We start from the raw sequence: 13,450 nt of genomic DNA, 5'->3' as shown, positions 1-13,450 counted from the left end.
GCGCTCCCGGCGTCCCCCGCGCCCCTGCCCTTCACCGCAGCCAACATGGCGACGGCGACTCGTCTGATCCAGCGGCTCCGCAACTTCCTGGCGGGGGTAAGAACAGCCCCGGGCTCGGGGCTCCTCCGCCCCGCGGGACGCTGCGCTGCGCCCCCGGCTCCGCGGAGCCTCCGGCGCAGGGCGGCAGCTCGGCCTGAGCTGCTCTGGCCTTGCCTTGCAGCGGGACCTCCAGGCGAAGCTGCAGCTGCGCTACGAGGAGATCGCTAAGAGGTGCCGGGGCCGGGCCGGGCCGGGCGGCGGGCGGGGCGCTGGGCCGCCCCCACCCCGGGCCCGCCGCTGACGCTCGGGTCGTTCTCTGCCTAGGTCCCAGCCGCCGCCGCGGCTCCCGGTGGGCCCCAGCCACAAGCTCGCCGATAACTATTACTGCAGCCGCGACGGGCGCCGGGAGTCGCTGCCGCCCGTGGTGGTGGCGACGGCGCTAAAACCCCTGCCCGCGGGGCCACAGGCCCGCAGGTAGGTCTGATGCGGGCGGAGCCGCCGTGGAGCGCGGTCAGCCTTGTTCCTGATTTGTACCAGGAACGCAGAACGCGCCCAGCGGCAGTGGGAAGTTATCCAGATTGGCAGAAGACTGTGGAACTGATTATTTGAGTTTATATTTCCTTGCAAATAAGTGAGGCGGGAGGAAGTTCACTCTGCTTTAGCAATATCCCACCTGCATCATCTGTGTCCAGCTCTGGGGCCTCCAAGAAGGGACCCATTGCAACGAGTCCAAAGAAAGCCACAAAGATCCTCTGAGGGCTGGAGCCCCTCTGCTCTGGAGCCAGCCTGGCAGAGCTGGGGCTGCTCACCTGGACAAGAGGAGGCTCCAGGGAGAGCTCAGAACCCCTGCAGGGCCTAAAGGGGCTCCAGGAGAGCTGCAGAGGGACTGGGGACAAGGCCTGGAGGGATAGGACCCAGGGAATGGCTCCCACTGCCGCTGGGATGGATGGGATCTTGGGAGGAAATTCTTAGCTGTGAGGGTGTCACAGGTTTGGGCTTGTGTCCTGTCACAGGTTTCCCAGAGCAGCTGTGGCTGCCTCATCCCTGGAAGTGTTCAAGGTTGGATGGAACTTGGAGCCACATGGGATGGTGGAAGGTGTCCCTGCCCAGGGCAGGGGCTAGAACGAGGTGGGCTTTAAAGTCCCACTCAATCCAAACCATTCTGGGACTGATTAACAAACACCTCCAGCACTACTTTGCAACTTGGACTTCTGATGAAATTCAAGTGTGATTTCCAGAATGTTGCTAAAGCCTCTTCTCTCTCTTCCTTTCTCTACCACAGTTCAGCTGCTGCAGTGACAACAACAGGGAAGAAACCAGTGACACCAGGATTGCCACTGAGGAAGTGGGAAATTTCCAGGGATGAGCCCTACTTGTGAGCAGGGAGCGAGCTGAGGCTGCGTGATGGGCACAGGTGGTTCCAGAGCAGCTCTGATGGGGAGGCTGTGCTGGATGTGGCTCCAAGCTGCTGGAGGGTGCTGATGTCTGATTAATAAATGTATATAAAGCTGTGATTATTACCCCCCATTCTGTGTGTGTTTTATTTGATTTATTCCAGTTACTGCTGTTTAATACCAGTGTATTTGGTTGGTTGGAATAGTGACACAGGACAGGAGTGTTTGTAAGCTGTAGTCAGTCAATGAAGAGCAGAGCTGAGTAAAAGCACAGCCTCGCTCATAGGGCTCCCTCCGGGTCCAGGTTCTGCGAGAAAGGTTCAGCGCCGTGGGGCAGTGGCCCCCACCGCCAGTGCCGCTGTCCTGCCGTGACCGCGCCCTGCTCGGTCCGGCAGAGCGGCCCTCCGCGGGGACAGCGGGTCACTGCGGGCCGCGGTGCTCGGGGATTTCCAGGGAGCTGCGGGAGCGCCCGGCCGCTGCTGGAGCTGGGAAGGGGCTGGGCTGCCAAGGGCGCGGTGCGGGGCCGTTCCGGTGCCGGTGCTGCGGGGCCGGTGCCGGTGCCGCGGGGCCGTTCCGGTACCGCGGGGCCGTTCCGGTGCTGGTGCTGCGGGGCCGGTGCCGGGGCCGCGGGGCCGTTCCGGTGCTGCGGGGCCGGTGCCGGTGCCGGGGCCGCGGGGCCGTTCCGGTGCCGGAGCTGCGGGGCCGGTGCCGGTGCCGCGGGGCCGTTCCGGTGCCGGTGCTGCGGGGCCGGGGCCGCGGGGCCGTTCCGGTGCCGGTGCTGCGGGGCCGTTCCGGTGCTGCGACAGCGCCGCTCGGCATGGGTGAGCCCCGCCCCCGTCACGTGACCCCGCCCCGAAGGGCACCCGAGGGGGGAGGGGCTTCCTCAAGGGCGCGCGTCCGCGCCCCGCCCCCGCGAGCCCCCCATTGGTGGAAGTCGGGGTGGAGCGCACGCGCTTTTCCTGCACATTGCGTTTGTAGCGGTGCGGCGACCCCAGAGAGTGCCTCCGGTGCGGGCCCGCGGCATGGCTGGGCCGCGAGTGCTGCCGCCAGGGCTCCCGGTGCTGCTGCTGCTGCTGGCGCTGCCGGTACTGCCGGTGCTGCCTCTCCCTGCCGGCACGGGTGAGCTGGGGGAGCGGCCGGGCGGGCGGTGCCCATTGGCTCCCCGCGCACGCCCTTCGCTCTCATTGGTCGGAGCCCTCGTGCGCCCCGCGCGCGGGCTCCCCTGGTTGCGGGGCGCGGGGGGCTCTCCCCGCCGGGCCCCCCCCGTCTTCCCTCACGCTCCCGTTCCCGCAGCCGCTCCGTCCCCCTGCCGCCCGGACCAGTTCCAGTGCATACCCAGCGACCCCTGCTTCCCCCTGGCCTGGCGCTGCGACGGCCACCCCGACTGTGACGACGGCGAGGACGAGTGGAGCTGCGGGACCACGACCGCGGCGGAGCCGAGTCCCGGCGGCCCCGCGGTGACCGCGCCGAGGAGCTCGGCGGTGCCGCCCACCGGCAGCGCAGGTACGGGCCCCGGGGTGCGGGGGGTGGCGGCAAGCCGGACCGAAGCCTTTGTTCCCCGCCGTCTCTGGCCGATCCGGGCAGCTGCGGTCACCGCGGGTCACTGTGAGTGGAGGAAGCGCTGTGGGGGACGCGAACCTTCAGCTTCCTTTGGAACCGCAGTGACACCCCTCAGGGCTCCCTCGGGAAGGGCCTTTGAAGTACATCCTTCCTTCTTCCAGAACATGCAATTCCCAGCAGCTGCTTCGAGAAGACACTGGAATTTCTCCACCTCCCGAGCTCCTCTGACCTCTGGGGAATGGGCAGGCTGAAGGGAAGAGGATGAGGAGGAAGTCTGGGCCATCAGGGCTGGCCAGGAGCTGCAGACACAGTGCCTGGGCTTGTGTCCAGCTGTGTCTGCACCCCAGTACTGTCGGTACCAGAGCCCTGGAGCATCCTCTGTCAGACCCATTGGCAGTCTGGGGTGCTTGGGAAGGCACTTCTGGCTTCCCTCACCCAGGGGTTTCCGAGGCCGTGGAGAGGAGGGGGATTACTGCAGGTGTGAGAGACTGGGTTCGGGTTTGATGTCTGCACCTGTTCAATTGGCAGGTGAGGTGAAGAGCTGCATTTTGGTTGTACGTGTGGCTTCTCAGTGCCACGAGAACAGGTTGGGATGCTGCAGTTTCAGCTCCAGATGGGAAATTTCCCACCTTTCCCTGCTATGCATTTCCAGTAGAACTTTTTTCCTCCAGTAGCGGCAGATAAGGTTTTGCTTAAATTGAAAAAGGCCTTTTGGTGCTCTTGAGGTGAGCTGGGAACTCAGCCAGGTGTAGATTGCAGACTGCTTTGAGTGCTGACCATAAGGTGAGTTGGAAGCCTCATGGACTTGTTTCTCTTTCCTCACAGAGCCTTCAGCTACGCCTGAGGCCTCTGTGCCATCGAGGATTCCAGGTTACACATGGATCTTGATTGTTGCAGGTGTGTGAGACTCAAGAGTGCTGCACATGGTCTTGGACCTACCTACCTTGGCCTATATATTGAGTATCCTGATGGGATCAATTCCAGACCTCTATCAGGAGCTGCTTTTGCTGCACTGGGAGGACTAAGGGAGGCCTGACACCACAGCTTAACTATTGCTGTGCCTTGGGTGTGTTGTGTCCTTGGAAAGGCCGTTCCATGCAATCTGGCACTAGCTTACCTCCTCTCTGTCTGTCCCTTGCCCTCGAGGGACACTGCTCATCTCTGCTTGTTGGCTCATGGTGTTGAGCAGCAGTGCTCTGTCCCAAGACCAGAGCAGTGAGAGGGTTTCTGCTTGTGCACTCTCTAGGGCTCCTGATTATCCTGGCAGTGGCAAGTTCTGTTGCTGTGTGGGGTCTGTCCAAAGCAAAATGCAGATCTGACACCTCCAGTCTTGAAAAAGCCTCCAGGGAACAGCTGATGCCTGGCAAGAGCCAGAAAGCCTCCTTGCCCTGAAGGGTAAGTGTTTTGCATCCCATGTGCTCCAAGTGCCCGAGGGAGAAATTCCTTCTTGCCTTGAGTTTCTGCCTTCTAGAGCTTTCCCCTTGGAAGGGGGGGAGGTTTTGGGGGTTAGGTTTTCCTAGCTTCCCTGATGCTTGCCAACCAGGGGCATGGGGTTTTGGTCTGCCCTGCAGCAGCAGAACTCTCCCCTTTCCTCCCTGCTGCCAAGGACATGGAGCAGTCCTGCTGAGATACTGATCTTCTAGTGTGGGACTTTTCCTCCACTTTGCATAAATTGAATTCAAACTAGGTTTCTTCCCAAAGGACTGTCAATAACCAGGTGTTTTTCTGGCTTTGTAACAGGGATCCTTATCCCAAGGTGATAAGGTGAGACTGGCTTGGTCTGTCTCCTGCTCACCACAAAGCCTGACTGAATTGGACATCAGCTCTCAAATCTGTCTTGTTACACTGGAATACCAAGAGGATGCTCCCTTTGTAAATGGGTCTTAGATTGTAGGACTGCCTTGGCTCCAGAAATAGCACGGGACCTTCCCTGGCACTGTCCATCAGCCCTCCCAAAGGTGTCAGAAATGTCTTCATTGTTCTGCATGACAGTTGTTGCTGCTGATGCCCACCACTGTGGCCTTAGACTCGAAGATGTTTTTCTCCTTGAAATGCCACGTGCTGTTCAACTGTCTCCTTCCATTTCCAGCCAAGAGCCTTTTTTCGTCTGTCCCATTCTTCCCCCTGGATTTTGTCAGGGAACAGGAACTTTCTCACCTGTTTCCAAAGGCACTCACTGGCTGCACAGGTCAGACAAATACTCCATGTTTGCACTACTATTTGATGCTGCTCAGTCCCATGCACAAGAGGCTTTTACTGACAGTGCCACTGTGGGGGTGACGGTTGGTCTGGCTTTGCTGTGCAGTCACCTGAGCCCATGTGGGGCAAGGAGCTCCTCGGCCCTGGGCTGGCAGCTCCTTTCACACTCCCTTCCACAACATATCCATGCTTGCCAGAGCTGCTCTCCCCACCCCAGTGCTGAATACTGCATGGGGCTTCTCTTAACACTCTTAATGGCATCTCCTTAAAACTGTTCTGACATGAGTGGTGTCCCTCGAGGGTCTGTACTGGGACCAGCACTATTCTGTGTTTTCATCAGCGTGTAGAGTGAGATCAGGTGGACCCTCAGCCAGTCTGAGGGTGAGACCAGGCTGAGGAGTGCAGGTGGAGAGGGGGATGTCATCCAGAGGGACCTTCAGGCCCACAGGAACCTCATTAAGTTTGATAAGTTTGCACTTTTGTTAGGGCAAACCCTGGAGAAGAGATGACTCCAGGGAGCCTTGTTGCGTCTTGTCCAAAAGGGGGATTGTAAGAAAGATGGAGAGGGGCTTTTCGCCAAGGCCTGTAAGGACAAGGGGCAGCAGGTGCAAACTGACAGAGGGTGGGCCTAGGTAGGACACGAAGGAGGCTTTTGTGGTGAGGCCCTGGCTCAGGTTGCCCAGAGCAGCTGTGACTGCCTCATCCCTGGGACCAAGCTGGACAGGGCTCTGAGCGTCTTGGTCTAGTGGAGATGTCCCTGGAAGTAAGTCATGTCTTTGGCCAGGGCTCCACGTGCCACACAGACAGTGTCTGACCCAAGGACTGAGTGCTGTGTATCTCTCAGAACTGACTGTGCAGGGGCAGATTAGTGCCCAGTGCCTCTGGTTCAGCATTGGCCACGTGCACCTTGCACAAGTGATCACTGAGTGCGCCAAGCTGCTGCCTTGACTGCTGACCTCTGTGCCTTGAAGGTGGGAACTTGGCTTGCCAAGCTGACACCAGTCACCAGCCTTGGAGTAAGAGTCTTCCGCTCCTGGATAGTGTGTGAGTGCTGCCATACCCCAGGGGAGTAGCTTCTATATGTGGTGTGGAGTCCTGAGCTATCCCAGGGCTGCTGTTTTTAGTACCAAGGAGTCATTTGCAAGGGCACACACAACCTTCTGTTTCCAGGGACAGACAGAGATAGCTGTTGTGACTGACACAGGAGAATAAAGAATGTAAAATTAACAAGTTCTGGAGTTTTTATTTTTCCTGGATATGTGCATTTGCATGGATTCTGTATATGGGAGGCCAGGGGCTGCATGACCTTTGGATTGTCACATCCTAGGAAAGAGGACTTGGGGTGGGTGGGCTGGCATGGGGTGCAGTGAGGAAGCTGTGCCTGCCTGGGACAGATGTGACTGCAGCACACACCAGCTGTAGCAGAGAAAATGAAATACGGGAACAAAGCAAACAGGACAGGAAGAACAGATGCCACAGTAGCACCTCTGCTGCTACTGCTGAACCGTGGACAAGCGGGGAGTTCAGCCAAAAACAAGGTGAAAAAAATGCCTGATTTTGCCAGATCAGAACACGAAGTGGGGAGCACTGTGGGGCGGGAAGGGCTCCAGGAGTCCTGGCAGGACTGGGCTGAGCTGGGGCCAGTTGAAGCGCTGGTGCTGGCAGGGCCATGTGGCCAAGGTCAGCTGTCACCAGCAGGTCCCAGATCGTGCTCTGAGCTGCAGCTGCCGAGCTGAGCCCAGCTGTTCTGTGGTACAAGGCAGAGTGGTTCTTCCCTGCCACGGGGAGTGAGGCCCTGGGGCAAACTCACAAGACATTGCAGGTTTTGCTTGCTGCTCACTGAGCTGAGTGCTTCAGGGTTGAAAGAAAAACATTTTATGGATTTGTGCCAAAACTTGGGGCTGTGTTTCTGACAGCAATTTCCCTTCCTCTGTCCGGTGCTGGAATTGTTTTTGTTGTTCTAATCCCAGGCTCAGAGACTTCAATTGTAGTGGAGCCCAAGCTGCTTTTCAGGCCAGGAGCATCTTTGTGCTCCATGTCTCTGTATTTAATTAGACAAGTTCATGGAGATCAATGTGATGTTTTACATGTTGAAGTAGGATCATGTTTCAGGATACGACCTCAAAGATCAGCCTGTTGAATTTTGGTTCCCCTTTTTCTTGCAAATCCAAAGGATTATTTCCTCCTTTTCAGTTCCAATACTTCAGAAGAACTTTCACTTGCATTTCCACTGTCCTGTTCCCTGTTCCTGTCCCTGCCTGGGTGAGTCGTGGGGCTGAAGGCTGATGTGATGGCACAGGGCAGGGACACAGCAGCAGCTTGTCCCTCAGGGAATCTTCTCAGACACTGTGGAGGTGGAGGTGGTGCCTTCACCTCATCCCCTCTAAATCTGCACTGTGGGACTTGAGGGATGAGCTGAGAGGTCATGACCATCTCCCTTCCCTGGCTGTGACAGCTGACAGCGGGGGCAGCTGCATTAGCCTTTAATGAAGGGCTGGTGCCAAGAGCAGCATCTGGTGTGGGGATACAAAGCCAGTACAAATCCTGCATGTCTGCACCTTCCTGTCCCATCAACAGGGGGCAAATTGAGGCAAGTTTGTGCTGTTTCCAGTTTGCTGTCATGGATGTCCTTCCAGGAAACAGCATCCAGCAAATGCAAACAGCTAATAATAACAGAATAAGGGAAAAGAGAAGTGCAGAGCTAGAAATAGTTCCTTACATAAAGGACTAGTGCCTCAATCTCATTAGTGTCTTAAGGAGCGGGCACTTGACCGCCTCCAACTGCTCCAATGCAAACTCCAATCTGATCAGCAATCGGCTTTGGGACCCCAGCAGGTGCCACGTGGCACTGGGACACAGCTGTGCCCCTCAGGCAGCACTGTCCCAGTCAGCGTGTGGCCATGGGAGCGTTCCCGTGAAGCCAGAGCTGCTGTCCTGTGGCCGGGAACAGGAGTCACTGCTGCGGGAGCCTGGGCACCATGAGGCAGCAGCGCACCAGGCGCGCGAGTCTCTCGGCCAGCCTGAAGATCAGGGATCACCGGGGCCACTGCCGGAGCCCAGAGGAAGAGGAATCCTACATCCCATTTGCACAGGATAGCCTAGTAAGGCAATGGAACTCCATGCAGAATGTGGCAGATGGTAACCAGGAGAAGAGCCAGACTCCCATCCAAAGGAACAAGTATCTGCTCAACATTAATGTGGGTGGCAAATTGTTCCAGATAGCTTGCAAGGTACTTGCCCAATACCCCATCACCCGGCTTGGGAAGCTGGCGCTCTATACAGACCCCGTGAAGAAGCTGCAGCTCTGTGATGACTACTTGGTGCAGAAGAACGAGTACTTCTTTGATAGAGATCCTTCCATTTTCCACTACATCTTCCACTTCTACCGCAGTGGGGTCCTGTGGGTGATGGATGAGATGTGCCCCAGTAACTTTGTGGAGGAAATCGAGTACTGGGGAATCCATTTGAAATACTCCCAACGCTGCTGCCGGATCCTGTTAGAGGAAAAGCGAGATGAAGTCAGTGAGTACCTGAAAATAGAGAAGGAACTGGAGGCAGAACTGGAGCCCCTGGAATCAGGGACGCAGTTTGATGGCAAGTTTCTGGGTCAGTTTCGGAAGATGGTCTGGAACCTCATTGAAAACCCGTACTCTTCTGTCCCAGCCAAGATCATTGCTGTCATGTCGAGCTTCTTTGTGCTTATCTCCATTGTGGGCATGACACTGAGCACAGTGGAGGAGATGAAAAACAAGACAGGGAAAATGTGGATGGAGCAGATGGAGATGATCTGTGCCATCTTCTTCACCTCTGAATACCTCATGCGGCTCATATCCTCCTCCAGCTTCAAGAACTTTCTGCGGGCAGCATTTAATGCTATAGACCTGGTGGCCATCCTGCCCTTCTACATCCAGATTCTCTTTGAAAATCTGGATGATGGAGAAATGCAATACCATGAGGAGCTGCACAAGGTGGAGAATGTGAGCAAGCTGGGCAAAGTCCTCAAGCTCATCAAGCTCATGAGGATCTTCCGCATCCTCAAGCTGGCACGTCACTCCACTGGCCTCCGGGCCTTCAGCTTCACCATGCGCCAGTGCTACCAGCAGGTTTGCTGCCTCCTCCTCTTCATTGCCATGGGGGTCTTCACCTTCTCTGCTCTCATACACTCGGTGGAACATGATGTCCCTGGCACTGACTTCACCAGCATCCCCTGCGCGTGGTGGTGGGCAGCGGTAAGGTGTGAGCAGCTTCTTGCACAGGGGGTGGGGGAGGCTCTGAAGGGAGGGGCTGCCCCAGTGCTCGGGGGATTCACCGCTGCTGCTGGGCAGGAGGCAGGAAGGGCCCAGGCTTCCCACCAGCTCAGTAACGGTGGGAGTGTCCTGGTGCTCTGAGAAAAGGAGTCAGAGGTTTGGACTGAGCCCAGAGGCTCAAAAGCTGGTGCTAGGGTGGGATGGTGGGACAGAGGTGGTGCTTTGGGAACCTCCAGGCCTGAGCTGAACAAGCGGGATGTGACTCAGCTTTATCTGTCATGGGACCCAAGTGCTGAGTGGATGCAGCCTGTGGGTATGGGGACAGCCACTCTGGAAAGCCTAAGGCCTGGGCAGCATTGCAGCCCTGCTGAGCTCAAGGGGCACAAGAGCTTGTGGGTCTGAGATGGGGAACCCATAGCCACAGTGTGACTGTGGCTGCGTGTAGCACCCACAGTCACACTGTGCCTCAGCCCGTGTCATGAGAGTGGACACACACTGGCATGTGCTGCCCCTTCACTGCCCTGCTTGTGCCAGGAGCTGGCAGCTCTGCAGAGCTGAGCACTGTAATAAACCTGGCATTACCTCCAAGATGGGGAGCAGCTAAAGCACTTGAGAGCCACAGGTTATGAGGACATTTTGATTTACAGATTAAACGATCCCACAGATCACTTCTGCTCTTATAATCCCCTTTGGCTGCTGAAGGCTGTCTGGTTCAAAGTCATCCCTCCTCGAGGAAGAGCAACATCACCAGGTTCAAGCATTTCAACATCCCAGGCTGAGCCTTCCCCTGGGAGCACAGCTCGCTGCCAAGCCCAAAACTCTCTGGCCTCAGATCTCACCCTAGCCCTGCTCCCCATTTACTAAACATGGTTCATTCCCAGGCAATGCTTCTGTTTCTCCTGGAGGGAGGCTCCAGGAAGCTTTGTTTGTCTGGGGCCAGGCAGCTCACAGCCAGGAAGCTCTGGAGCCACGGCTCTGAGGGGGAAGGAAGCTCCCGCAGATGCTGCCTGCTGGGGAAGGCTCAGCTCAGGAGTGTCCAGCTGCCTTTGAAGAGACACACACAAAAGCAGTGAGGGAGCAGGGTGTGGCCTCTGATCTGTGTTTCTTGGGTTCAGCCAGCCATTTCCTTCATCTCTGCAGGCCTGCTAGGCACAGCCTGGACAGTGGAGCCCTGGCCCTGCAGGTTCTGGAGAGTGGACAGCTCAGCTGGCTGCCATCAGGGTCAGGGTCTGGCACTGGTCACAGGGGACAGGTGGCTCCACAGAGGGGTGGGAGGGAGTGAGTTCCAGCACCAGCCAGTGGGGTCTGCTGGGCTTGTTCCCATGAGATTTTATCCTTTTCTGTCCCTGCACAGGTCAGCCTCTCCACTGTGGGCTACGGAGACACTGTGCCTGACACAGTTCTCGGCAGGATGGTGGCATTTGTCTGCATCTCCTTCGGCATCATCCTCAATGGAATGCCCATCTCCATCCTCTACAACAAATTTTCTGACTACTATGCCAAGCTGAAGGCCCATGAGATGAGCCAGTCACTTCAGCTTTCCAGGAGGATCCGACTGAAGCAGCGAGTCCTGCGGAAGTTCTCAGAGTGCTGGAGAGCTGACCCCCGCTATTACCGCTGAGCACAGGCTCCCCACCCCAGACATCCCCTGTCCTGGCCATTCTCCCTGTAGCTCCTGTCCCCCAGGGAGGCTCCGAGCTATGGGCAGAGTCACAACAGTGCTGGGGCTCTGCTGCTGCACAGGGGCCTGCTCCCAGCTGGGACCTCTCTCACTGCTGCTGCTGGGCAATGCTGTCCTGCAGAGCAGTCAGGGCTGTTTGTCTGCCCTGGGCTGAGGCAAGGGGCACCCTCACATCACGGGGAGTGAGGATGGGACTGAACTGTCACCTGTGTGAGGCAGGTAGCCCAGTGTGACTCATGTGCAGGTGCTGCTCCATTCCCTGCTGAGTGGGACACACACAGGCTCCCCCTGCCCAGGGCCCTGTGACTCCCTCCCAGCCAAGCAGCCCAGGCCTGGTCCAGTGTGGAGTATTGAGTGAAGGCCCAGAGGAAAGGCTTACAGCCATGCATCCTTCCAGCCAAATCTGCTCTTCTTCCCACTGCCCTGGAGTTTGGGTCCTGACTTGGGGTGCTGCTGTGGTGGGACCCACAGGCACTATAGGCACACAGAACTTGTAGCCAGAGCACCCCCAGGAACAGGATTTAATAAACCAGGCCCAAACCTTCATTGTCATGGATTCTTGTCCAGCCACTGTGTGTGATTCAGTAAACTGCTCATCATTTAGGGTGAGGAGGGGACATCTCCCTAGGGCTCATAAGTCCCTCAGTGCAAGGACAGGGCTCTCAGGGATGCAGATGAGCCTGTCCATACATTAGTTTTGGAATGAGACACCTGGGCCTGGGTGTATTGGAATTGGAGCTGGGATGTGCATATGATCAGGACACACCAGTTGGCTCTGCCCTGTATTCACATCATGGGGGGCAGTGGGGAACATATCTGAGGGGCACAGGGCGAGGATTTGCCCTCCACTGTGTGACTGTGTCCAGTGAAAGGGCTTCGTGAAGGGATATACCCTTCCTCTGGGTGAGATGGAGAGAGGGACCTCAGACTGCAGGGAGGGTTGGCATGGGGAAGGGCCAAGAGCTGCTGCTGCTGCTTCCAGGTGAGCAGGGGGAGGAAACTGGTGCCAGCCAGGCCAGGGTACAATTCACTCACTAGTGAGCTGGAGATGCAGAGGTGCCAGGGGACTCCTGGTATCAGCCCGGGGCTGTGGCTAAGCTGCTGATGTTGGAAACTTGGAAAGAGACTTGGAGGAGCTGAGTGCTCTGTCAGGGACAGCCACACTCCTACTGAGAGCTGGACTGCAGGGGGCTGTGCCACCAGGTGTGAGGGGACCCCTGTGCTGACCACCAACACCTAAACCCACTCCCCAGTAACCCACAATGACACCCACCCTCTGTGCACCTCCCCAGCACTGACCTGACCCCACAGCCTTGGGCAGCTCTGGTTTCCAACCCCATTTCTCTTCCATGAGGAACATTCTCTCTGGGCACAGCAGTTTCCTCTGACCATCTTTCCCCAGAGCTCTCCTGCCCCACTGTCCTAGTTTCAGCTGCAATATTGTTCATTTTCTTGGCAGGGGCTGGTGCAATGCTGTATTTTAGATTCAGGGTGAGAATATTCTTGATCACAAACTGACCTCTCAGCAGCCAATTGCTGCTAGGAGACAGGCTGGGCACAGATCAGAGGCTGCTGAGCAACTGGGTATTGGGCATCATTTGTCTGTCTTGGGGTTTATGACTCCCTCCTTTTGGTGTCTCCCTTTTCATTACAAATATTATTAAACATTACTATATTTTATTTTATTTCCATTATTGAATTTTCAATTGGGTGTCTCAACCCAAACATTTTACCTTTTCTTCTGATTCTCCTCCCCATCCCACCAGGGTGGAGGGGGAGGCCAGTGGCTGCATGGTGCTTAGTTGCCATCTGGGGTTAAACTTCAACAGCCACCACCCACCCGCCCCAGCAGCATCATCTCCAGGCACCTCTATAGACACCCCTATCCCACCCCAGACCCCGTCACCACATTCCCCCAAGCACCCCCATCGCCTGCTCATCTCCCTGCACCCCCAGTTGCAGGCTGATGGTCCTGAGATCGTTCAGCTTTCAAGGAATGGGGACACCCACCTCATCCCCTTGCCCCTGGAGACTGCGCTGCAGCTGGATCTTCATCCCTCCATGTGCACCCCCTTCCCTGTGCCTGTGAGATGTCTGCTTGCCCTGCTCCTGGCAGCAGTTCAGAGTCCACAGGCAGCCTTTGGAGAACAGCACTTTTAAATAGTTGCTCTGAATTAATTTTACAAGTCACAGCGATGCAGGAATGTACAGACATTTACAGGACAATGTACAGGCGGTTTCTGTCATATATTAGTGCTCTTGCTATATACATATAGTACAGCCTGCAGGAGCCTCTGCATGGGCAGAGACACTCATGCCCCTGCACAGGG

General features: G+C 56.9%; 3 protein-coding genes across 4 annotated transcripts; all 3 read left to right on the top strand.

The window, feature by feature from the left end:
• Positions 1–18: 18 nt before the first annotated feature.
• On the top strand, positions 19–1,566 carry NDUFA7 (NADH:ubiquinone oxidoreductase subunit A7). Its single transcript, XM_030966694.1, has 4 exons — positions 19–96; positions 221–270; positions 364–513; positions 1,322–1,566. Exons 1-4 carry the CDS (start codon positions 46–48, stop codon positions 1,416–1,418), a joined length of 348 nt encoding a protein of 115 aa, XP_030822554.1. The 5' UTR covers positions 19–45; the 3' UTR covers positions 1,419–1,566.
• Positions 1,567–2,374: 808 nt separating this feature from the next.
• CD320 (CD320 molecule) lies at positions 2,375–6,422 on the top strand. Of its 2 annotated transcripts, XM_030966677.1 has the most exons (5): positions 2,375–2,552; positions 2,727–2,936; positions 3,819–3,890; positions 4,240–4,388; positions 4,734–6,422. In XM_030966677.1, the coding sequence occupies exons 1-4, from the start codon at positions 2,456–2,458 to the stop codon at positions 4,383–4,385; spliced, it is 525 nt and encodes a 174-aa protein (XP_030822537.1). In that variant the 5' UTR covers positions 2,375–2,455; the 3' UTR covers positions 4,386–4,388; positions 4,734–6,422. The 2 variants fall into 2 exon arrangements, with proteins under 2 accessions (XP_030822537.1, XP_030822538.1); XM_030966678.1 differs by lacking the exon at positions 3,819–3,890.
• A 1,560-nt stretch (positions 6,423–7,982) lies between these two features.
• On the top strand, positions 7,983–11,647 carry LOC115914252 (potassium voltage-gated channel subfamily V member 2-like). The gene is made up of 2 exons (XM_030966676.1): positions 7,983–9,421; positions 10,794–11,647. Exons 1-2 carry the CDS (start codon positions 8,171–8,173, stop codon positions 11,058–11,060), a joined length of 1,518 nt encoding a protein of 505 aa, XP_030822536.1. The 5' UTR covers positions 7,983–8,170; the 3' UTR covers positions 11,061–11,647.
• Positions 11,648–13,450: the final 1,803 nt, after the last annotated feature.

Source organism: Camarhynchus parvulus, chromosome 28 (genome assembly GCF_901933205.1).
Source record: "Camarhynchus parvulus chromosome 28, STF_HiC, whole genome shotgun sequence".
Lineage (NCBI taxonomy): Eukaryota > Metazoa > Chordata > Aves > Passeriformes > Thraupidae > Camarhynchus > Camarhynchus parvulus.
The sequence above is the reverse complement of the archived record's forward strand: the minus strand, read 5'-3'. Positions and strand labels throughout refer to the sequence as shown.